At 42.2% G+C, this 24,886-nt stretch overlaps 2 protein-coding genes across 5 annotated transcripts; both read left to right on the top strand.

Annotated features, from left to right (window-relative positions):
• The first annotated feature begins 1,883 nt into the window (after positions 1-1,883).
• Positions 1,884-14,600, top strand: plat (plasminogen activator, tissue). Of its 4 annotated transcripts, none has more exons than XM_041937292.1 (15): positions 1,884-2,021; positions 7,454-7,547; positions 8,176-8,218; positions 8,530-8,664; positions 9,485-9,595; positions 10,481-10,655; positions 10,952-11,043; positions 11,139-11,313; positions 11,433-11,518; positions 11,624-11,689; positions 11,800-12,004; positions 12,112-12,248; positions 12,562-12,702; positions 12,941-13,089; positions 13,192-14,600. In XM_041937292.1, exons 2-15 carry the CDS (start codon positions 7,485-7,487, stop codon positions 13,357-13,359), a joined length of 1,746 nt encoding a protein of 581 aa, XP_041793226.1. In that variant the 5' UTR covers positions 1,884-2,021; positions 7,454-7,484; the 3' UTR covers positions 13,360-14,600. The 4 variants fall into 4 exon arrangements, with proteins under 4 accessions (XP_041793226.1, XP_041793224.1, XP_041793227.1 ...); XM_041937290.1 differs by having other exon boundaries at positions 8,176-8,299; XM_041937291.1 differs by lacking the exon at positions 1,884-2,021 and adding an exon at positions 5,891-6,004 and having other exon boundaries at positions 8,176-8,299.
• A 729-nt stretch (positions 14,601-15,329) lies between these two features.
• On the top strand, positions 15,330-24,523 carry si:dkeyp-117b11.1 (B-cell linker protein). Its single transcript, XM_041937581.1, has 19 exons — positions 15,330-15,465; positions 17,775-17,800; positions 17,889-17,923; positions 18,026-18,057; positions 18,311-18,404; positions 18,529-18,596; positions 18,703-18,754; positions 18,859-18,963; positions 19,850-19,878; positions 20,879-20,915; positions 21,039-21,117; positions 21,369-21,399; positions 21,539-21,575; positions 21,686-21,782; positions 21,941-21,978; positions 22,178-22,221; positions 22,300-22,368; positions 22,696-22,854; positions 23,482-24,523. Exons 1-19 carry the CDS (start codon positions 15,457-15,459, stop codon positions 23,596-23,598), a joined length of 1,158 nt encoding a protein of 385 aa, XP_041793515.1. The 5' UTR covers positions 15,330-15,456; the 3' UTR covers positions 23,599-24,523.
• The last annotated feature ends 363 nt before the right edge of the window (positions 24,524-24,886 follow it).

Genomic DNA, 24,886 nt, shown 5'->3' with positions numbered 1-24,886 from the left:
CTCTGCCGTATGCAAACCCAGCGGCCACATGTGGCTGGATGTTGTAGATGTTGGGCTTAATTGTTAATGTGTTTACTCTTTTCATTTGCATTTTTCTGGATTCCAAGCTATAATGTTTATGCGATTAATCACTGTACGTCCCATTGGGACTAAACATTCACCTGTGATACTTGTTGTTATAAACACTCTTGTCATTATATATATATTATATGTTATATACATACATATCACTGGTATACTGATTTAAAATATGTACCATATACTAAAATATAAACTTAGCCTTGTTTTTTACTATATGTGAAGTTCTATTGTCATATCTGAGTTGTGTCTCTGCTCAAACTTCACATATTCTTGTTGCCTACATTCATTATACGTGGCGCTCAACACTCTGTTTGTGGTTTATGGAGAGTCTGATTCCAAGGAATCGCGAAAACAGTCACCCACACATTAAGACAGTAAACAAAAATGTTTAAAACAGCGGTTTGTCTAGTTTCTGCAATTCTTCCACAAAATTGACTTTCATTGCCATTCATTGCATAATGTAAATAATGGGTAGTCAAATTAGGGACAATTGAAATACTTTTTTAATTGCTCAACACAAGGGAGGAGACATGGAGTAAATGATTAGTTGTATTCAATGAATTTGACGCTGTGTACTAAAGTAATAGAGCATAACTCATAGAGATAAGGCTGCTGGCTGTCTTGGACGAACCTGATGTGGTGCATGTGTGTGTGTGTGTGTGTGTGTATGATTTTCGTCATCAAGAAGTGGGAGTGCGCTCTAATACAACACAGATGGAAACCAAGGAGGACAGACGCCAAACTAACTACCCCCGCCCATAACAACCTCGAGCACCATGTTCTCAACTGTTTAATGTGGAGTTAACAGACAGTAAAAACAATGAACATGAATTATCCACTGCTATTAAAATCTCTCTTGGTACTAAGAAAAGATGGAGCTATTCTTGAGACTAAGTGACTGATTTCCTGAGGAAGGGATGGTTTGAATGAAGAGGATAGTGGCTGTAACAAATGACTCCTGGTGCCGGCTGGTTAACCGCACAGATACGGTGTCACCCACTACCCATCAGCCTGCCTGAGGTCAGTGATGGTGTGAAAAATCAATAGTATGCCAGTATTTGTGTCACTCCACAGTTACCAGAATCAGTTTAAAAGTAGTAGTTAAAATAGTTACTATTGTATATAGTATATGATTATATATAGTACTGTGTGTGTGTGTGTGTGTGTGTGCGTAGGCTATATATATATATATATATATGCTCCACACACACTACACTATATATATGCTCCACACACATATATACTATATATATATATATATATATATATATATATATATATATATATATATATATATATACTGTTCATCTGTTTTGGTCCTTCTTTTTGGTGCTTGACACTTTGAGGGATCAGTAAAGTTCATCTTATCTTATCTTATCTATCAACATTATTCTTCACAAAAATGTTTGTTTGATTTTCTCTCTTCTGTTACAAAATAACTAAATGTGGATATAGGCCTAATATTTGTTTCACTTTCATGATTTCACAGTTGTTTGTCAAAATGGGACAAAATATCTCGAAAAAGGTCAAAGTAACATGTGAGAAAAGCTGAAAACTCTCCCACAGGCCTGTTTTCTGAAGCTTTTGTTTATTTATTCTTCTTTCTATTAATGTACAACGATAGCTGAAAATTTCCCGATAAAATAGATCCTTTCAAGTGAAGAGTGTGATTCGGCCCATTGCCCTCCTGCATCACTGGGACAGTCCCGTCGGTATCGGCACCGCCCAGCAGGCTGCATCATCATCCGTCCGGCCGGCCGCGTTTCCCCGCTGAGGTCACAGCAGCCCTCCCCCTGCGCGCACCGGCAGGACCGGGGAGCTCCGATAAAAACTTGGAGCAGAGGGTTAACCGGCTCAGTCCGAGCGACAAATCCGAAGGACGATCACAGTATTGCTGCAGAGACGCGAAGAAGTCTGCGATCCAGACGCTTTTTAAGTCGGTAAGAGCTGCTTTTTTCATCGTATTTGCTGTGCGCAGATGAGGAAAGACAGATCGGTGCAGACGGTGCATCGGCTTATTCTCTACTCCCTTGTGTTCTTCCTGCGGTTTAATCTAAAGTGTGACATTTTAACATCATTGTTATCTGAAGATGTGGAGCTCATTGGCCAGGCTTAGATGATGATACTTAAACATTTAGCATGCATCTGTTACATCTGTCTCATTTGCATTTGATAACAAGTAATTGAAATATTTCAGCCAGTAGTCTTTAAGTTGATTAAATCAACTAATATGGCTGGGCAATATCCACTGTTTTTGTGCAAAGTCTTACAGGTGAATCTTAAATGATTAGATAATCAGAGTTTTTAACGCTAATTATTAAAAATAAGTAAAATCTCATGTGAAGTGAAATATAGTGCTACTGTAAAGTAACCTGCAACTCTGGGTGACAGCGCAACAGTTGACTCAAGGCACACAGTTTCTATGGAGAATTATGGTGATATGAACTCATCTGGCTTCACATTAACTGTGTGTAGAGCTGAAACTGTGATTTCTGGATGACCATGTGGTTGCTCATTCTTTTGGCATCCCAGCACTTTCTCACTCTGACTTCAGCAGCTCTCTCCATGCACATCCAGCTGTTCAATCTGCCGGGAAGACGGCCACACAAATACCCTCACACACCCTCCATCCTCAGACGCGTCTCAGAGATCAGTACTTTGCGTCATCAAGGTCACTTTGAATGTTTTTGCAACACCAAAAAAAAAAAAAAAGAAAATCACAATGTTACAGACATTACAGGAACGTGTTGATATTGTGCTTTGCTGCTGTGCTTGTTATCGAGGAACATCCCTGCTTTGATACTGTGTTTCCTCTGTGTGCACGAGTGTATCTGCGTACCACTCTGAGCCAGATCCTGCACATGAGCGCCGTCATGCAGCCCTCTTATCAGTCTAATGAGCTGGATCTGCGTCTGAGGTGGACCTTTGGGAGTTCTCCTCCCTGGCATCCATCGGCGCTGAAACTCTCCGTCATACTGATACTCTGAACTGTTGCATGTTGAGTTTGCATCCATTATCTGCATTCCCGGCAGTGTGGCGGTCAGCTATGTTTGTGCCTGATGTTTGTGACTCACAGGATCAGCGGGTTGGGTCTTAAAGCTCTAAGTGAGGAGTAGGTCAGACAGGGGATGGTGCTGGATTAGACTGTGGGAACAATGAGCAGAGGATGACGCTGAATCCCTCAAGAGTCAGTAATTCAACACTGAGCTGCAGCCTTTACTTGAATCTTGAAGACAAACGCCCTCTTTCACACCGCTGCTCTTCCTCTCTGACTACATTTTTGGACTGTATCTTCATCTAATGAGCTTGATACTGGTTATAAAGCCATCAATGCCTCTATCTGTGTCTCTTCCTTCATCTCTCTCTGAACAGTCCTGGAAGCTGGGATGACTCAAGACTACTCACTGTCTTTCTGCTGACCTCCAGGATTTAATTTCATCTCCCTCCTCTCCTTCTTTTTGCCCTTCTCCCCCTTTCTCTCCCCCCTTTCCATCCTATCATCTCCTTCCACGTAGCTTTCTCACCATTATCTCCTCAGTTTCAACTCATTTCTAATGTCAACACCTGCTCTTTCTACCTGCTTCTTTTGGCCGCGGGCCTGTGTGTCTTTCTGATAAGGAGTTCAAAGCTTCTCTTCATGGAGGGAAGCTGTGAGACAACAATGCAGCCCTCTGTTCTTGGGGACTTTACAGAGAGGGATCACAGCTGGTTTATTGAAGCTTGACTGAAAACTCCTGAGTAAAGAATTCATAATGCTGGCTAAGAAGCTTACCGGCATGATATTGCATGCCATAACACATCATTAGCAAACATACTAGACACATGCAAACCTCCCAACTGAAGGAACAAGGCCTCAGCCGAGGCTATTGTAAAAGATCGAATCCCAGTGGGTCAAACCAGTTCAAACACATGTTGTGAGGTTCAGATTTACCGGAAAAGGACGCTGCCAGCCTGCTGTGACAGGAGAATGGTATTTACGATCCACAAATGTTAAGCTCTCCAAGAAATACTGTTGAGAAACCATCTTCAGGGCCAAAGAAAATCACACTATAAACATGCTTCAGTGCTCACTGTAAAGGTGTTTCCTCTGCCACTTCCTCTCCTGAGTGCCAGTGTGTGTGGGCAGTCCACCCACTCTGAGTCCTTTAGTAATTATCAGCTCTGACATTTGCAGATGAGAGAGAGGAAAACTGACCTCAGATGCTTTAAAGTGAACCTCACGGGCAGATGCAACTATGTTCCCTGCACGCTGTTTAACCATTCTCACCGTTTTAGACATTTTGGTCTTGTTACTGGAAGACAAGAATGTCTCACCTCTACTACCTCAGTGCAGCATCATCGTTACACATCCTCGTTAATGGTCCAGTGAAGATGTCAAAGTATGTGGTCAGCACTTAAGACCAGTTCCTTGAAATGCACTGAAACTGCACACTTAGAGGGAGTGAATGACATTTGCAATCAGCTTTGTGTGTGTGTGTGTGAGAGAGAGAGAGAGAGACTTTTAATGTGTGTCTGTCTTATCATATGTTGCAAGTGTTTGCTCGACTAATGTGGGGCATCCTAAAACCGCTGTTGTGAAGCCGCGGCTGACTCACAGTCTGGCTGCTGCTGCTCCAAAGATGTTTTCATTTCTTCCGTTCATATTTGACCTACTAGGGGAACCACACTCTCCTCAGGCTGCATACTTGGTTGTACATGTTTCAACTATTAACTGATTGGGTGTAACAGACAAATGCCTTAACCCTATGAGTGCTAGTTGGCGATGGTGCCCTCCTTGCTTTTTAATAGAGGCTTGCACGTGAGCCGATTGCTGTATTAGTCACCATATCAATAGCTCTGGTTCTTATGAGCAAAATGAACTATCGTTATTGGTTGTAACCCCTCCTGATGTGTTTTTATGGTGATCCAAGTATGTGTGCATCAAAGTTTGATTGTGTCCCACTTTCCTTAATGGGAGAAGAGGCTGTAAAGTGACTGCTGCTATTTATTGGTTATGATGCTCTTATAAACTATTACCAATCAAGGTCAGAAAGGTTAGTGACATAGTTTGACTTAAACCTGAATTACACTAATCAGTGATACATAATAGCACTGATTGGTTAGATTACGGTTCGGTATTGAGCTGTCACATCTATTTGACACCTTCAAATTCTGATAAAACTAGTTTCTAACAGAAATGATCCTGAACAAACCTAAATCCACGTAATGTATGTCTTCATTTTCAAGCAGCCTGAGTTATCCTGTTTGCAATTAATCTATTTTCTAAGCTGATAAGAGATTTTCAGAATCATATAGATGCATGTAACACAAAAAACACAACTTTCTTAAGAGGTGAGCACCTCTAGGACGTTAGTTCCATTCAATTAAACTAAAAGAGCAGCCACAGTTTTTGTTTGTATCCTAAATATCCTAAATGAGACTTTTTCAAGTATGTGTTTGTTTTTGGTGTCTGTGTCTGTTCTTATGCATTACATACATAATGAATGGTTGTAAGACAGACCAGAACAGCAGCTAAAACTCAGGCCACTTGCATTGTGGGATGGTCACAGGAGCAGTGCTGATGGCGCCCAAACAGGGCCTCTGCATGCCAGATACCACAGACTTTAAAAAAGGGTGGGATACACATATGTTCATGCCTGATGTGTGCATGCTGGCGCGTGTTTTTGTGCGTGCATGCGTTGATATGTACACACACTTCCGAAATGCATGGGGCCTGCGCTGACAGTGTTGTAGCAGGAAACACATGTTTTTAGCTGACAGTGCTGGGGCGAGGGGACGGAGCTGAACAGCTGCACAAAGGAAACAAAAAGGAAACTAGTGTGTTGTTGTCAGTGAGGCTCAGTTGGGGGGTAAAAGCGCAGGTCAACAGGGTGTTCACTTGTTTGAGGCAAGGATAGCTTTCAAGGGACCCGTCCTCTTAACGGTGAGTGTGTGAATGCATGTCTCTGTGCTTTAAAAGTCAGATCCTGGCAGGGAGTCTTTGTCCCAATGAACAATAGCAGAACCAACCATAAACCCTTGTGTGTTGGAGTGTTGATTAGCTCCACGTTCCTGAGCACTTTGTGTATGTGTGTGAGGGAGGGTATGTTTGTGTGTGTCTGCGTGGTTGCCAGCGTAGCTGTTTTACCTCACTGATATATCAAAACGCACTGGTGTTTTCTATTAGCTCGGTCGACCGCAGAAGGTGAGTCAGTGGAGAACCAGCCGAAGAGGAGAGAGGAGAGCATAAAGACGTGCAGGCGTGTATGCACGTGCTTCTCGCTGTACGTCTGGGTCTTTGCATGTATGTGTCTGTAGAAGAAATGTCTTCTGGTTATTTTTAAGGCCACTTGAAAGTTTTCACGATATGCAACTTTCTTTTTCTTCTCTTTCCCATTTTCCTCTCTTGTACTTTGTTCACTTACCCCCTCCTTCATTTTGTGACTCATGTTTACTCACACTTGACTGAGGAGCAACAGCTGCTCTTCTCTATACTTCTTTTCTGCATAATGTGCTTTAAACCATAAAAGAGGAACAAGTCTGATATCAGAATTTTTTTCCCTAAGTTTAAAAGGGAAATATGAGTGTTTTCTTGCTCTAGGCTTTCTTTTCTGCTTTCCCATAGTTCTCTTTTAAGTCCAAAGCCACTTCATCCTCCTGCAGCTGCTGCTTTGCTCCGTCGTTAAAGGAATGCTGTCAGTACGGCGCAGAAACTCTCTGCTGTGCGTGCTGCCTTTCATCGCTCCAGGGATGTCCAGATTGTGTTGTTTGATGCAGTGGTCGGCGTCTATTTTTTGCATAAAGTGAAGATAATCTGCTTCCTGTTAATTCCCAGTGGGGAAGTTATAGATGAATAGTGATAGAGGGGAAATGAATTGACAATGACATTTACAGCACAACTTTGTAGAGTTCATTCTCCTATCAGACCATCCTATAAAACTTCCTGTTTGAGTGAGAAGACAACATAAACTTCAAGAAACTAGAAATGACCTCAATTCCCACAAGCACCCCACCTTGCCCACCCTTTCCTCCCCAGTGGGCTCCCTCAATGGTGGGCGTTGGGATGAAGGAAGGAAGGTGGACAGAGAAACAGTACAGTCGGGAGATGAGTGAGCAGTGTCGATCGTCTTCCTGCAATTGTTGGCTCAATAAAAATGTCAAATTCATGACAACAGATTTACACAGACAGACATGCAACAATAAAATCCAGGCTCAGTCACTCACTCGCCTCACTGAATAGAAGTGAATTGTCTCTGTCAGTTGAGGGTTTTACGCTGTGGCCAATGTTTTCATTACGCTTGTGTGTGTGTTTCCTACACATGACCATTTAAAACTCTATTAGCTTGTGAAATCTGTCAAGTCTTTCTAATATGTATTTCTATTCTAATTGCAGACCCTTTGAGTTGAAGACCACTCCAGTAGCCATGACCAGAGCACTTGGTCCCCTAGTACTCCTCTCTGTTCTCTGCTGCTACCTAGCGGACAATGTAAGTACTACGCGCTTATCATGTGAGGAACAACAAGTGGTTTTGCACATTTCAGCACATTAACTACAAATCCTGCATCCTTAACAAGGGCTTACTATAATCCATTTCAAATCTCTTGTGGTTTGTAATCCGTCAGGGAAAACAGTTAATCTGTCTAATGTATTTGCACTTGTGTTTTTGCTGCGTGGTGAAGCAGTTTTGAGCATTAACTTGTTTGAAAACGCCTCCTTGGTTGTGCCCTCGAGTGCTTCAACATCTTAAATTAAGAGTCAGCTGCTGGACAGCAACATTTTAAATACGAAAAGGTGGTTCATTAATCTTTTGCAGAATAAATTTTCTTTTTTTTTACTGTTGGTTGGTTCTGAAACAACATGTCCTGCAGCCCACTCTCAAATCTTGGGTATGGCAGCAAGTGATGTTTGACTAAACCTGCAGACGGCGACAGTAAATGCTGATTGCTATGAGTTGCCTACTGTGCGAGAAACAAGCGTCAAGTCTGCAAGTTTATTTTCACAGGGTCCTGTAGAAATGACATAAAAGCACTGGCTGTCTGGGGTAAAAACCAACGCCATGCAACCAGTTCCCATGCACTGCTGCTCTGTGTTTAACGCATGTCTTTCTGCTGCAGGTGGAGCTGCTCCGCTCTAAGAGAGGGACTCGTTTTTACCGAGGTGAGCCAAACAGGCAGCCAGCTAGACGGACGCTTTTGATTGTTCATATCAAGAAGTCTTCACCTTCCTTTGACACCTCCTGTGAGCCCCATCACACTTCTGTTTGTCCTGCCTAACAACACCACCATCATCACCATCAGCATCCTCAGATTCTTTTAATCCACTGCTGTTATTTATGTGTTTGTCTTCCTCTCTGCTTTCGTACCTTTATATTTGCAACTGCTTTTTATGTGACACTGATTAAGTTTTCTTAATCTTGGCTGTATACTTATTGTTTGTGTGTGTTTGTGTGTGTGTGTGTGTTTTCTCAGTACATTGTGTGGATAGTCAGACGTCAGCAGTGCGTAGCTTTGGGGACACTTGGCTGCGATGGAGGGGACAGCGTGTGGAGTATTGCCGTTGTGCATTAAGGGGACGAGAGCGTTGTCATGTTGTGCCCGTCATCAGTGAGTGTGACATGGACGCATACACACACAAACATGTGGACTGGCTGATTTGTCTTTCTGTCTCCTCTCTTTCTAATCAATCTTTTTTTTGCTTGTAATGAGAAGAATATGATCTTTTTTTTTATTTGTCTATCACTCTGCTTGCCCATCCTTACTGACCTCTCTGTCCTTGCCATTACCTCGGATGATTATGTTTTTATTGGCTCGCCTCGCTCACGTGTCCAAAATCCCTGTTATTTCAGTGCATCCAAATGCCAAGCTGTTGGGTTTCTGTGTTTTTGGGTGGGCGTCGTTTAGTCTGAGATTGTTTGAAATACTCGTGCCAGACAAGCCCTTGTGTGCACTTTCACCCCCATTGACGAATTCTGTGAAGCATGGCTGCCCCTCCTTCAGACAAATTACGACCACATTTGCTGTCTGCCAAAGTGCACCGTCTGTGAGCTCATACCACTGGGAGCGAGTGGGGCGCTGTTATTTTGAGCGCAAGCCTTTAGGAAATGTTGAAACAATAAATGAAAAACCGAACTGGTGATGGCATGAAACCAGTTCTGCTCTAGAAAGAAACCCTCGGCCTAACGTGATATTTTAAAAGCGAGGCTATGAGGAAGTTTGCTAGCATGAAACATGAGAATCTGAATAATCCAGAAACACAGACGTGTGAATACTACTCAGTGTTTCTACGTCAGATGTGACCCATGAGACCAAACCCGCAGATTGGTGGTCGTGGCCAATCAATCACAATCTGATTATTCAGATTGTTTGTGTGCTGGAGAACTGAATGATGAAAGACTGACTAACTAACTCTGTCTGCCTCTTCCAGACTGCTACGTGTCTCAGTGCTATAACGGAGGAACCTGTAAGGAGGCAGTGTACACTTCAGACTACATTTGTCAGTGTCCTCCAGGCTTCAGTGGGACTCACTGTGAAATCAGTAAGTAGTCAAAAACCCTCTCATCTAGGGCACAATTATACCTCCATTAGTCTATGTTTTTTGTTTTTGTCCAACCAACAGTCCAGAATCTCAGATATTCAGTTTATAATTATTTCAAACAGAGAAAAGCAGTAAATCCAATTTTCTGTTAACCAACTAATCCGTCATTTCAGCTTTACTTTAATGTCTAGTCTTCCTGTGCTGCAGCAGGTACACCCTGGCTATTCCACTATGTCTAGTATTTGGACTCGCGATGCTTTAAAGCCACAATAAACCCAGCTGTGTCTATAACAACACTGATTAAAACGTTCTACAAACTTGTTAATGACTGCAGATAAAGTCACAGTCTGACCGTGTGACTCAAACAGTAGGTGTCATGGGCCTGTGGTTTGGACGGAAGAAGAAAGGGTCATAAACCATGGAAAGACATTCTGGGATATGAGTGTTTTTGTTTCTGCGGGTGACTTTTTGAGGCTTTAGGGACACCCCACCCTTTCAGTGGGATAATTATTCAAACCTCAGTGGTCGCAGCCAAGTAATTTCAGCCAAAGAGTAATGAGTTTCATTGGCCAGACTCAATAAATCTGATTGCATTTACAGTCATCATAGTTTATGTTTGGTCAGTGTTCTAAACCACTAATTGGAAAAATACAATATAAATTCCATTAGGGTACAAGTTGTGATTTTAATGCCTTATATAAGAAATAATAACAATGTTTTCATAATTTATCCAGATATTTTGAAATGGCTTAAGTTTTTCCAGATCCAATAAATATGCTTTATAGAGTCAGAATAAATGAATTAGGTCAGTTATTAGAGCGATATCAGTCTCATTAAAAATGAATGACAGTATATCCGATTTAACTTGGTCTCCTTCTCCAACAGACACCAAAGAGAGCTGTGTAACGGGGCAGGGTGAAGGGTACCGCGGCACATGGAGTATCAGCCATTCAGGTGCAGAGTGCATCAACTGGAACTCTACGTCTCTGAGAGGAAGGAGGTTCACAGCTAGAAAAGTGGACGCCAGCAGTCTTGGCTTGGGCAATCACAACTTCTGCAGGTATGTGGCCAGTGTGATCTGCTTAACTGAAACGCTAAGTATAAATAAGCAGGAAAATGTCCAGAGGACAGGCAAGAAACAGGCAAAAAGGCTTAAACTCTATGACTAAGATGGCCTAGAAGATCTGACAAAGAGTAGGTTGAAATAGGGCGGTATATACAGTAGGGAATGAGAGGTGGGTGATGTGACTATCTGTCTAACTTTGCAAAACCATGTTGGGATGATGCATTTTAAGTCTTTTTGGTTTAGAACATGCATGTTTACTCATGGTCCCTGCCTTCCTTATCCCTCCTCAGGAACCCTGACCATGACAGCTCTCCTTGGTGTTACATCTATCGAGGCACTCAGATCGTCTGGGAGTTTTGTTCCATGCCCAAATGTCCCGAAGGTATAGCTTTACTAAAAGCTAACAATAAGCTGAAATAGTAATACTTAAACAAGCAATGGCTTCACCATTTTATTTCTATGTGTGTTTTTGAGCAGATAGGTACCAAGAATGTGTGCTGGGCTCGGGTCAGTCATACAGAGGCACAGCATCTGTCACTAAGAGCGGCTCTCGCTGTCTCCCCTGGGACACCCCCGCTCTCAAGCGCAAGCTTAACAATGCTTGGAGAGCTGATGCATTGGAGCTGGGGCTGGGCAGCCACAGCTTCTGCAGGTAGCAATGCCAGGATACACACTAGGATAACACAAACACACATGAAAGGTTCCCCTTGCATGCAGAGAGATCAGGATAACTCATGTTTTTATTGCATTCCTTCTTCCTTTATCCAATAGGAATCCAGACGGTGATGTAGGCCCCTGGTGTCACACTTACAAGAACATGCTGCTGACCTGGGAGCTGTGTGACATACCTAAATGCTGTGAGTTGCCTTATTATCATTGTTTGATTTTGCAGCAATGATGAAGCACAGAAGTCATGTGTGGTGTCCTGTCAGACTGCCCATACCTGTCGTCTCTTTTTTTAGCGAGGCGCCCATCTATCATCACCACTTCCGGCCCACGTGCCCCCACCCCTAACAACAATAACAGAGGTAGGACATCTTCACATCCAATGAAAATCACTGTTTCCTCTAATGTGTCTGGTGTGTCGTAACCATCACCAACCATTTAACCATCACCCTGCAACCTGTCCTGTCTGCAGCAACATGTGGCCAGCGGTTAGACAACACCCTGAACCGGCCGGCGTTCCGCATGTTTGGGGGCAGAGAGAGCGACATCACGGAGCAGCCGTGGCAGGCAGTCATTAACGTCTACCAGGCCCGTCTCAGGCAACACTTCCACCGATGTGGAGGCATCCTCATTGACTCCTGCTGGGTCCTGTCTGCTGCACACTGCTTTGAGGAAAAGTAAGAATGACACTCATCCCTCACACATGCAAACAAAGTCACAGAAAGTACAAAGTTAGTATGGTGGGCATGCGGCATACAAACAGCATATTCTCCGTCTTTTTCAGTGATAAAGTAGAGAAGTTGGAAGTGATTTTGGGAAGAACATTTCGGAAGCAGAATTCCACCAGCGAGCAGATTTTCAAGGTTGAGAAGTACTGGATCCATGAGAAATTTGACAATGAAACATTTGACAATGACATTGGTGAGTGAGTGCGGATAATGTTCTATATATTTCTGTTACTATGCAGCATCACGTCAGATTTTCATGAACTAAAGGAAAACAGAATTTTGAAATAGAGTTTGAAAATGGTGCACCCAGATGAAACGACGCTATAAACTGAATAATGAGAATTAAATGCGACACTTCAGCAGCCACGTTTTCCCTCAGCTGTGATGATGTGGAACCTTAAGTGGGCAGCGAAGCCTTGTTAAAACTTAAAATCGTCACTCAGTCTCCATCCCAAATGTCACCGGTGCATTACCCTGACTTTCCTCTGGTCACTTTCCACTTGCAGCCCTCTTGAAGCTGAAGACGGACATTGGCATCTGTGCTGTAAACTCTCCGGAGGTTTTTCCTGTGTGTCTGCCTGAACGTGGGCTGGTGCTGCCTGACTGGACTGAGTGTGAGATCTCAGGCTATGGAAGAGACACAGAATGTAAGCAAACACCCCACCTAATTCATTGCATCCTCTACTGTTGCATTCTTACTCTTGTGGCAGATGTTATCTCACGAGCAAGTTGGTGGCAGTGACTTGATTGACCAGCAGAGGGCAGTGTAAGCTTTTCCACAAACCTTAATTGCACAGGAGGATGTTTAGCTGAATGTTAGTGAGTCTGACTCACTGATCCTTTATCTGATTATTTTGCAAGCTAATTTAAAGACTCTCTCCACAGTTTCTGCGGAGTACTCTGAGCGTGTGAAGAGAGGTTTCGTTCGCCTGTGGCCCAAAGAGCGCTGTGTCCCAGATGTGCTCTCTGGACGCCCAGTTACCTCCAACATGCTGTGTGCAGGTGACACCCGAGGCCTGGACGATGCCTGCAAGGTAAGAACGCCTGATTTTAACACTTAACCTCCTCCTGAAATCAATGCTGATGACATTCCTCCTTCTAATTCTTCTTTTTTGCTTCTTGAACTTTGCCCACAGGGAGACTCTGGCGGCCCGCTCGTCTGCAGAAACAATGACAAGATGACTCTGATGGGTGTGATCAGCTGGGGCGATGGGTGTGGGCAGAGGGATAAGCCTGGGGTCTACACACGTGTCACCCATTACATCGACTGGATCAATGGCAAAATTACAGCAAACCCGGTCTAATGTAAGAGAGACCAAAAGAAGATGTTGTTGGATGACCACACCCATAAACGCAGTGGGTAAACCACCAGACATGTTCACCATTGAGAAGACAGACAGAGATCCACAGGACTCTGATTCTGTTCATCTATTGATCTAAGCCCAACCTGAAGGAGGTTTTAAACCAGCAGGACCACTCCTACTGAGACGCACATGGGGGACTTCAGTCATGAGTTTTCAGGCTCAATGCAGCTCTATGTTCTCATGTTTTCTCTTTCTTACTGGGATGGAAACACAGGACAATCTCTATTTCCTCCTCCTGGGCCACCTTAATCTATGATTTCTCTCTCTTCTTGTATACAAAGTTGTGTTTTCAGATTTTTGTGTCCAACAAACTGGAGGTTCAGGCTGTAAATATAGGAAATATCAGTATGTTCCTCTGCTCTATCCAGCAGGCTTTACGTTGGTTTATAGAAGAAGTCACAGTGATAGACTTCAGGTCAGTAGCACTTTTAACTTCAAAAGAGCACCTCACTCAACATTAGCATTTAGTTTGCACAGTACAGCGAGTCACATAGGAATTTAGGCATTTTTGAAAGTTCTGTGCAAAGACTGCGTCACTGTCGTCTAGATTTGAGGTTGTGTTGTCTTAACCAGTTTTATTGCAGCATCTGCATTTGCAAGGGGCATTTGAGGAGTTCCAGACCTTCACCCAAAACACAGAACTTATCTGCTGGTTCAGATTCTGCTTGGTTTTTTTTTTGCAGTTTTAGCTCCCTGACGCCTTGTTGACGGGAGTAGATTTGGACAGGTGGAAGCAGGAAACTCTGAGATACTCACTCCATTCAACAAACCTGTGTCCTGTTAGCTGAAGCATGAAATCTCAGCTTTTCTCAGTATTTTTTTTTTTTTAACCAGATTTCCAGAGCACTTCTCCACCAGACACCTGGGTTGAGCCCAGCATGTATATATGCATGTACATTGTCTGCAAATTGCTTTTATATTGAAAATAACTGGGGGCTGTTCTCTTTGGAATACTTTTAAAATGCTTATTGACTGCAAAGCTGATCTCCTTAACAAACTTACTTAGTTCTGTGACTGGGGTTTTAGATGTTTTGTACAAAGTTAATATTTATGTGTATTTTATATTGTTTTTATTATCTTGTACTGTAGTTTAATAATTTATTGTCACCGTCATTATAACCTAGCCACATACTCCTTTGTCAAGAAATAATATTTGGAATAAATCTTTTTATGCTTTCTGACCTTGTTGTGGCATTTTATCATCTTCATTAAAGCACTGATAAATTCATTACACCATGACAGCTTACAGATCACTAAGGTGAGAAAAAAGGTTTATCAGCCTCAGCATGTGGATAATTAAATGACACAGTCTATACATATCAGTGGAATTCATTTTTAGGGCTGAGTTTTGTGTCATTAGAACATTTCTGTTTCGACATTCACCCATATTTCACATACTGGAACATTACTGGAACTTGTCTGCATTTGCAAACCCTTACTGCAACATCCGTAAATCAGTGAAAGTAATTTTCACAGTGTGCTTGTTCTTTGGCCTTTAACATTTAGCACAGCTCTCTGCAGATTACTCATTAAATGGTATCAATACAGAAAGAGTATGGAATTTCATGCATTAGAAAGAACAGCATTCAGAGTTCAAGGTCAAAGCTGAATTTTTCATCCAGTTTGTGTTTTTTAACCATGTATCAATGCGGTATCTCTACTTAATCACAATTTAGCTTACTTTGCTTTACTTATGTCATGCGCCCGTATCCAAAGTTAACAATTAATTCCTCCTTTTGATTGCAGATAGAAGGAGATGTTATTTACTAGGTGCAGTGAATTATATCAAATGGCCATTAGCAGGTTGCAGTAGGGAAATCTGGAGCCATGTTTGAGCTGTGTGGTGGCTGCAGCTCAGTCCTGCAGCAGGTGAGGCTGTCTGACACAAGTAGGAAATGCAAATGAGATCAGTTAGAGCTGCTCTTCACTCTCTCCTTTCTGTATCGCTCACTTTCAATCTTCTAAACCATTTGCATCCAAACGGCCGAAACAAAGACATTTCCTCATGACTTGAGGTGTGCGACTCGACCCCAAATCATGACAATGGTAAAGTATTGTTTTATTTTGCTTAACATTCTGATAACTTTGGGTGGAGTGAGAAGGAAGTGAGCCGGTGTTGTCGATGGCAGTGTTAGTGCTGCAGCAGCTGTGTCCGCTGTAAAACTTCCATGTTGTTACTTTTATTTCAGCATTTTTTCTTATGGAGTTCTGAATGGGCAAGAGATAACATGGCAGCTACACTGTTAAAGTTGTGATTGTGTGGGAGTGTGAAGGCAAAGAGTAAAAAGAACCCAGATGACTAGTGTTTGCACCTGAAATCACCTGAAAGTGGATACTGCACACCTACAGGCACCTGTAATGTGTTTTACTGTAAAGTTAGCTGAAAGGTCAAACTGGTTGGTTAAACTTTCTTTTATGTTTTTCCTCCAGAAAATCAGTTTCTTTGTTGACTAAGTTAGTTAGTTTATCAGATTTTATTCAAACATATTTCAGTGTGATTTACTGGGGCCTTGATTACAAAATTGAATCAAATTGGAACTCTAGCAAGCAAAAATGTGCGTATGTTCATTTTGTAGTAGTGTCAGTTCTACATACTTGACCATAAGAAGGTGTTCAGTCAGACATGGTGATGGAGTTCAGTCTGTAATGTTTCATGTAGGGAAAGATGAACAACAACGACCGTGTCTGATTCTAAGAGCAGTTTGTCCTTAAATGTTGGTTCGTTTAATTCTGCTGTCTCGTGCAAACAGGGGTCCTTGTAGAGATTCCAGCAAGTAAAAGAAACATTTGTATTTCATTTGACAGTGAGAATATGTCTGAGCATAACACGTCTGGGGAACATTAAATCTAGACCATGCATGGATAACTGTGTATAAGTGATATTAAGTGATCCAGATATTTCTCAGATGGGGTTTTAACACAGAATCTCTGTGGTCTCTCGTGACCCTTTTTAGTTTGATAACTAAAACTGTACATGTAGTATCTTAATATCTCTATAATGTAGAAACATTGAATATTATAGAACAGTAGCTGGTTATTTTCTATTGGTATCTAATGTAATTACTTTTGATAAGACAGATACACTATTTCTATTGTCTGAATAGTGGAACATTTGAATGATCAGTCAGTCTTGTCCTTGTTTGCATCAGAGTTCACTTCATGGTCCCGTGACTTTTTCCTTTTTCCTCCTGTCGGTCTCCTGGACCACTGCAACACTTGTCACTGAGACTCGACAGGTGGTTTCACAGCTTTCCCATCAGACAGAAGTTAAAACAGGTAGCAGCTCAACGCTGGTTGACACAAAGCAGAACGCTGCCACTGTAACCTGACCCAGCCTTACCGTGCAGGTATTTTTGGAATTACTGTGTAAGGAAAAGGATATAAATAGCAGAACAATAATGTGGTTCTCTTTGTCCTTTTTATCACCTCTCAGCTGCTCCTCATTTATCAAGAGAAAGCTGATAAAGGCAGCTAAAAGCTCTGCAGTCCCTCCCTCGCTATAATAATTGACTTAACACCAACACTTCCTCTACGTCGCCGGGCACTGTGGGAAAACAGATACTGTCGCTCCACTTCCTGATATCGCTTGACATGAGTGTTTATCTCTGCCACCTCCTGCCAACCTTGGTCGCATCCCTGCAGATTAACTTTTCTGTGTTTTAACTGATAATACGTGTCTGCCTCAAAACAGCACTGACTTAATTAACTGAGAATTAACTGAGGCAGCAATCAAAAGCCATAGAGATACAAAATATGTTACAGTGCGAGCACTGAAACTCTGCCCTCCTATTTAACATTTATCAAACGAATGTGAGCAAAAAAAAAAATTACTGGTGAGAAAAAGATTTACTTCTGTAAAAATACCACAGTGCAGAAATATTCTGTCACATGTCATGCATTCAAATCTTTACTTCAGTAAAATTGTATCAGCATTAATATACTAAAAGTACCAAGAGTCAAAGGACTCATTATGCTGTGTGGCTCATTTCAGAAAAATGTTTATTATATTATTGGATTACAATTGTTGATGCATTAATGTATAACATCACTTTAATGTTGTAGCTGGTAAAGGTGGACTATTTACTTTATATACTGGAGTTTGTAAACTTCCCCTGGGATCAATAAGTCTGAAATGAAACTGAACTTAAGTACAGTATTTGTGTAAATGTGCTTGTGTGCTGAATAAAGCTCTATTGTCCATCATGGTGACCTTCTTGAAAAAGCAGCCACTGACTCAGGTGATGATGAAGCTGATAGATAACTAAAAGTAAATGATTACCTGCCGGGAAGGCGGTTAAGTTTACTCGTCCATGTTACACCTCTGAAGATTTACCTGAGCTTTCTGTGTTTTTCAGAGCTTCTTTGGAAAACTGAAGAACCTGTAAGTGCTGTCTTCAGTTTTGCTGTTAATTTATTATGCATGAAATAAAAATGGTACTCCAGCACCTTACCTCTCCTCTCTCCGCCAGACACAGTGGACCTCCGGCTCCGCCCAGAAGGACGGGTGAGATTTAACCTCACCTTTGAATGATGGGAAACATGTTTTGACCCCTCCCGTCCTTATTGCCAATCAATGTCTTTTTTTTCTCCAATCGGTCTGTTTCAGACAACAATGCAGGGTGGCCACAGGATGAGTTTGTAAGTAGGGAGGCAACCAGTCCCTGAATGTGTGCTTTTACATTCACATGTTATTAAAGCTGCTACATGTGGCATTTTTAAACAGCTTTATCTAAATCTCACGGCCTTGTAACTCCAATTCCCATGAGCTCTGCCTCCTTTTGTGAGAGATACCCTGATGCTGCTTGTGACAAGTGTTTCATTTTCTATTTTGCTCATTTTAGAGTATTAATGTGGTAGTGACCTCTTGTGAAAATGCTAATTCTAATGGCAGGATGACGAGGAAGGTGACATGTATGAAGCGCCTCCCTGTGAGCGTCCGGCTGTGAAAGTCCCACAGCGACAAGTGGAGGAGAATGTTTATCTGGGTAACAACGCTGCACTCAGTCATTACTGCACAAAGGGCCGGGCGGCAACAGGCCCTGTTCAGCATAGATAACAAGACAATATACAAATAACCTCTTCCCTAAAATTCTGTTGCTGTTTGTGTAGAGAGGACGTCCAATCCTGCTGTTCCACAGAGGCAGGCTGCTCCTCCACCCAGACCAGGCAAAGCCATGGTAACAGCAGCTCAGTGTCCTGGAAGTCTGTGTCTGTGTGTCTCTGCATCTGCCGAATGTGTTTCAAGATCTGCTCTAATTCAACAATCTCACCTCTGTCATCCAGAAACCTCAACACCGGGCTGAGGAGTTCTTCTACGACTCCAACACCAAAAAACGTGAGTCGCTCATCTGCGCTCATTCATTACTGCGTAAGCCGCCTCTCTTCACCTCTGTAACCCCTTTCTTCAATGTGATACAACTACACCCTTCTGCCCACCAGCACCTGAGATCGACAGGAACGAGAAGCCCGGGAGAAAGAAGATGATGCCTCCTCCACCAGTCCGCTCTGCTCCTGCTCCAGTCCCTGCCTCCAACACTGAGGAAGGTGCAGTAATCACTTCCACCAACACAAATAAGCCTTTCATGGAGGTAATTCACCAGCCTGAAAATGACTGTTGACTGAGGGGAAGGCAAACGTCTGACGTATGAATGAGGCCATATGTTGCTGCACACCTGCTGTTTTGTAGATCTTTCCCAGGGAAAAACCCTCAGGACACACAGAAAAATTGTGTCTAACTAACAGCTGTTAGTTTGGAATAAATAAATACAATCGGAACTGTGGTGGAATTGTTAAGCAGAGATTGCACTGAAATGAAGAGGAGAGTGCCACCTAGTGTAGTGCCAGAGAGCTGCACCTTGAGTGCCTCATGAGCAAACTGATTACAAAGTGATCTACAAAGGAAGAAAGCAATCATCACTTTGCAGTAAAATGAAGAAGCTTAAAAGACCTTTCCATTTAATCTCATGAAATGTGGCTAAGAAGACAATTTTGCAAAGCTGGAAAAGCAGAACAAATTATGTATAAATGTATAATCCTTTGAAAAATCCTAGTTACCAACCAGTATACCACAGCTACACAGTGAAGCTTATTCATCAGCAGTCCTGCTAGTTATCACTATGTGCAGTGCGGGGGTGGTTGATCTTGTCCAGTTCTGCCCCGTTATGTGCTTTGCTCTACTATTTTTGCATTCAATGCCTCCACCTGTGAGGATAATAATGTAATATTATGTTATTAATAATAAGATAAGAAGCCTCAGGATTAACTAACTGAATAATTTACTGAAGGGGCGACACAGTCTCTGGTTACCTGTGTGTGACTCCATGCAACTCTTTCTCATCTTTAAAAGCTTTTATTGTTGCCGTGCACCACAGGCAGAGGCTCATTTGATAGCACATCAAATCACTGCTAGTATTTTCTTTCTGCATTTCAGATGTGTATCTGGATCCAAATGAAGAACAGGTAGGTCACAGAGCTCAGTGAAAGGTAGGGATGTTTTTAAACCCTGATCCCAATTTCATTCTTTTAATATTTAATATTTCTATATTATCTGTCAACCAACACCAAGCCAATGTCTGTTTATCTTTTTATTTTTTTAAGATTAGTAAAGCCATTCAAAAAAGACCAGCAGATTTTAGTAAATCCAACCTGCATCTCAGGTTTTCCTTGATGGCTTCATGTAATGTTTTGTGTAGTTCTATGCAATATTGTGCATAATATGTGTGCAGAGGAGAGAAGCTATGGACAGGAGTCAGACAGCCTCTCATTATCTCCAGTTTGAACTAAATACTGAAGTTCAGGTGCAGTTTCCTGCAGGTCTCAGGTGTTGCACCTGAGACCTGTCACTGAAAGAGGAACAAAATGACTACAGGCAGCACTTCTTTTCAGCCTGAGGGTCTATGACACGTCTGTGCCCAGGGGTCCGCTGTTTCATAACACATCCACAAGGCCAATGCACTTTAGCCTGAGCAGACTTAATGCAGCTCTTTGCTTGGGTTGAGGGAAGGATTCAAAGACTGGTTTAGGTAATTTAGGTCAGCATTAGAGAACAGTGGCTAAGTAGATTTAAGTAGATCTAAAGGGCTTAAAACACCATTTAATGTTAGTTCAGTCCGAGACACATACACGGAGGAATTGACCCTTTATAGCACATGGTTAAACCGTCATCAGGACGACTCTGATGGAACCTTTTAAAGAATCAGTGCAGCAGAAAGGAGACAGGAAGTCTTAGACAAAACAACAATACCAAAAGCTTATTACTCAAGGAGGATGCAGCTAAAGAAATGACATGAGAGTATAAGCAGAGTAATAATGATAAGTGTCGGGTTATAATGGCCGTGCTGCACACGTGCAATGAAACAACTCATGTCAGCCAACTTTTACAACATTTCACGATGTGCATTGATATATATGCTCCTATATATTATCAATAAATGATAATATTTGTCTTTTTGTGTTTCAGGAAGATAACGATGACCTGTATTTAGAACCTACAGCTGGTAGGCTGCATCACACTTCACTAAAACTAGTTCAGAGATGTTAATTGTGACAATCAGACAGTTGCTTAAACTGCAATTTGCACAACAGTGGTATGTGTTGTTTCCTGTCTCCCTGCTCCTCAGCTTGCCCTCCTGCCCCTCGTGGGCTGATGAGGATGCAGCCATCTCCCATGACAGCACTCGTACCTTCTCCCATACCCATGTAAGTGCGCTTCAACCTGGGCCAAAGCAGCTTTTGACCTGCTGCCTGACCAGAGCACGGTGATGTGCACTAACCTCATGTAACCCGTGATACAATCTGTCTGCATAGCTTCATACTCTATGTAACATCAGGCACTGATGCTGCTGCGTTTTCGCAACAAAATGCAAATGTGGCAGATATAGTGATGGCGTTGTTCAGTAAATTCCTGGTAATAAACATGCAATGAAAATGAACATTCTGTCTGTCTGCAGGATGAAGCCTCCGGTTCCCAGGGCTAAGTCTGTGAGTGTCTATTCATCTCAGTGCTTAGTCTTATCATTTCCTCACACTAAGCTCTGTTTTCATTTAAAGTAAGACTGTCAAGATAGAGGCTGAATTAGAAAGTTTTCACTCTTACTCACTTTTATTTCCTCCCTTTCAGAGTTCACTCTTGCCCTCCTTGAATGAGATACAAACAGGTAAAGGCCACATGTTCTTTACTGATTAAAAACTGATCAAATACCAGTACAAACCACACTCTTTCAAACTAATTCAGTAATGACAAAGAGTGCATATCTTACCTCTTCAGTTGAAGCAAGACGTGGCACGTTTCCTACCAAACTCCCTCCACCAACTCCCAGTGTTAAGCCCCCTCTGCCTGCGAACCTGAAGGAAGCCAAACCCAGGTAAGAGGTGAAGAATACAGACGGGTGGAGAGGTTTGTTAGACAGTCAAGCTGCAATGACTTACCAGCTTCTTTTTGCAGTCAACACCATCTGCAAGTGCGTGCACACATCAGAATTAAATGCAGTGTATAATATTAGCCTTCCCGTCTTTATTCCAGCCCTCCAAATCCTCCTGTGGCAGACACTAAGCCTGTGGGTAAGCTCACCGTTATCAAAAAGAGAGTTTTTCTTAAATCCTGAGGGATGACTGTGATCATTTGGGTTCTGCTTAGATGCTTCATTTAATATAATCCACACATTACATGGATCATGCTTTACTTCTTTTTAACCACCTGGTTGTTGCCAAATATGGACTTCCCAAACTTGTGCTTGACAAGTTTTCTATCTGCTTTAAGCCTCCTCTGGTGGCATGAGGGGAACCAAACAATCTGGGAATGAGGTACGGTATCAATCTGTATGGAAAATCTAACACTAGGGACTGCTTTACTGTAATTAATATATTTATGTCATATTACAGGATAAAGAATGGTTTGCTGGAGACTGTAACAGAAAGACAGCTGAAGATCTCTTACTGAGGGTCAACAAGGTAGACCAAACAGTTTCAACCAAGCAAAACACAGACGCTTAAGGCAGGGGTGCAGCACAGACAATGGGGGAATTTGATGAGGCTTTATGTGCATGTTTTTGCTGACACTCAAATAAAAGCCAAACCTGAGTCAGACACCACCATTCCCACTACTTACTCTCTATAATCTTTTTAATCCATCCCTCACTTTTATTTTTCTTCCCCGCTCTCTTTTGGCCCTCCCACCAAAGCTTCCCAAACTTTTCTTATCCATCCCTTTTTACTTCTTATTCCTGGTGTCAATTTTCCTCATATTTTCCTGTTTTCCTTCGTTTTTCCTTGCTGCAGGACGGCGCCTTTCTCATCCGACACAGCTCAGCCCAGAGCACCAGGCAGCCGTACACCCTCGCTGTGCTCTACCAGCAGAAGGTGTACAACATCCCCATCCGCTTCCTGGAGGAGACACGAGTCTATGCTCTCGGAAAAGAAGGCAAGAAGAACGAAGAGGTGAGGGTGAGACATTAATGTGTATGCTGCATTTTATTGCCGTAGATCTTTAAGATTGAGCTCATTTTAACTACAATGCATCATATTCTATAAGATCATCATATGTTTGTAGTGTCACTGTCCTGTGAGAACCACGCATCTCTAAGAAATCAACTTTGAAAATATGCTTTCAGCCTCATGACGATGCATTTAGAGGGTTTTTAAAATAGTTAATTTAGCTTAAGAGGTAGGAGAATTCTCTCAACCCTTAAGAAAACACTTGATCCTTCAGTTTATCCAAAAAAAAAAAAAAAACTAATTCAAAATCAATATCTTTTGGAGATACATGGTTTTCACTGGACAGGAAGGGTGTGAAAAACTGTTATCTGAAAAGTAACTAGTAACTAAAACTGTCAGCCAAATGCAGTGGAGTAAACCGTGCTTCTACAATGTAGTGAAGCAGAAGTATGAGGTTGCATAAAATGCTCCATTAAAGTACAACTACCTTGAATTGCACTTAAGTCCAGTGCTCAAGTAAAAGTACTTGGTTACATTCCACCACAGCAGGAAGGAGAAGAGGATTCTGCAAGACCTGCAGGCTTTTTATTTAACCACCTCTCTCCCTTTATTGTTCTCTTGCACTCTCAGATTTTCAGCACCCTCGACGAGATGATTTCCCACCACAAGAATAACCAGCTGCTTCTGATAGACAGCAAGAGCCAAGCCAAGCACACGGCCTATTTAACCCACCCTGCACGCCGTTAAAACTTCACTCCTAGGAGCATTCATATGACTTATAAGAGCATAATTGCACAGTTTGAAAGTTTCCCACTTGGTCATACTGTAGGTCTACTGTATGGTCATACTGTAGGTCTACTGTACATTAAATACAGATAATGCTTCATATTTTTAGCTGCATAACTACCACTTTGTAGTGGTAGTTCTGCAGCTAAAGCACTACTTTCTTTATGTTATTTATGAATTAAACAGATGATGCACACTTTTGATGCACTGACAATTTATGCAAATGTGACATCAGTCGCTCCAAGAAACTCAGCTCCCAAAAGAACAGCTTTAACACCAGAGCTTCACCCTGAGCACAGATCGGAAAGTTCTGACGAAGTGATTTTCCTGTTTTGTGCCATGTCATCGTTTCAGCAATAATTGCACAAGGTTAACTGTTCCAGCGAAAAGCAAAACGTGTCACTGTGTTACCGAAACAGTCACTCAGTCTGTATGTTTGCGTTTTTTGGGTGAAGAAGTGATGATCTTGCTGTCAGATCACTGCATTTCGATGACTAGACATGCAAACTGTACAATGTTTCTGCTGTTACAACAAATCAAGCCACATCACAACAGCCTCCAGATCCAGATCCACCAGATGCAGCTAAAATCTTCATGGTCACTTTGTGCATCCTGCTCATTTCCATTATAGTGGTCATGTGTGATGAACATGAGATAACAGTCCCCATGAGTCAGGAGTGTTTGTTTTAGTCAGGAGCACAGATTTAGTGTGTATCTTTTCCCTCCTTTAGCTTAGTTTGATGATTTTGATTTTACTGGATGTTTCAGGTGCCTTTTCAGTCTGATGTTGTAGATATTGTGTAATACAGACCTAAAGTCAAAAATGTGCCTGCTTTGCATTGTTTTTGTTTTACTGCTTTAATGACTGTACAATACTTTTACCCCTATTTACTCTTGTCACTCAGATCAGTCACAAACGGTTGACCTGGACCAAGGTTTTTATTTGGGGTTTCTGTGGTGTGTGTGTGTGGAAAGGTTGAATACTTGATGAAGTCCTCTACTTGTGATAGAGCCTCGTCAGTGAGTCAGTGTGGTGAGCTGAGGGTTTGTGGCTTTAACTGAGGAGCTGAATGTGTGCGTGTGTGTGTGTGCTTGTGTGTGTGTGTGTGTGTGCGCATGCTTCAACTGCCTTCCAGTGGCCACTGACCAGACGCTCCTGGTTACACCTGCTTCTTCCTGTCAGAGTGAAACCACCTTCTGTGTGGTCAAACCATAAATCCTGAGCTTGCCAACATACTACATGGCAGAC

The sequence above is a fragment of the Chelmon rostratus genome, chromosome 5 (assembly GCF_017976325.1).
Source record: "Chelmon rostratus isolate fCheRos1 chromosome 5, fCheRos1.pri, whole genome shotgun sequence".
NCBI classification, from domain to species: domain Eukaryota; kingdom Metazoa; phylum Chordata; class Actinopteri; order Chaetodontiformes; family Chaetodontidae; genus Chelmon; species Chelmon rostratus.
The sequence above is the reverse complement of the archived record's forward strand: the minus strand, read 5'-3'. Positions and strand labels throughout refer to the sequence as shown.

Bases quoted from the DNA above. Each gene is read 5' to 3' on its own strand.
- plat (XM_041937290.1), top strand. From the start codon at position 7,485: ATGACCAGAGCACTTGGTCCCCTAGTACTCCTCTCTGTTCTCTGCTGC. The intron at 8,665-9,484 runs GTGAGTGTGACA...TGCCTCTTCCAG, and splicing joins TCATGTTGTGCCCGTCATCA to ACTGCTACGTGTCTCAGTGC. The intron at 11,519-11,623 runs GTGAGTTGCCTT...CTCTTTTTTTAG, and splicing joins GTGTGACATACCTAAATGCT to CGAGGCGCCCATCTATCATC.
- si:dkeyp-117b11.1 (XM_041937581.1), top strand. The intron at 18,597-18,702 runs GTAACAGCAGCT...TCTGTCATCCAG, and splicing joins CCAGACCAGGCAAAGCCATG to AAACCTCAACACCGGGCTGA. The intron at 20,916-21,038 runs GTAGGCTGCATC...CCTGCTCCTCAG, and splicing joins GTATTTAGAACCTACAGCTG to CTTGCCCTCCTGCCCCTCGT.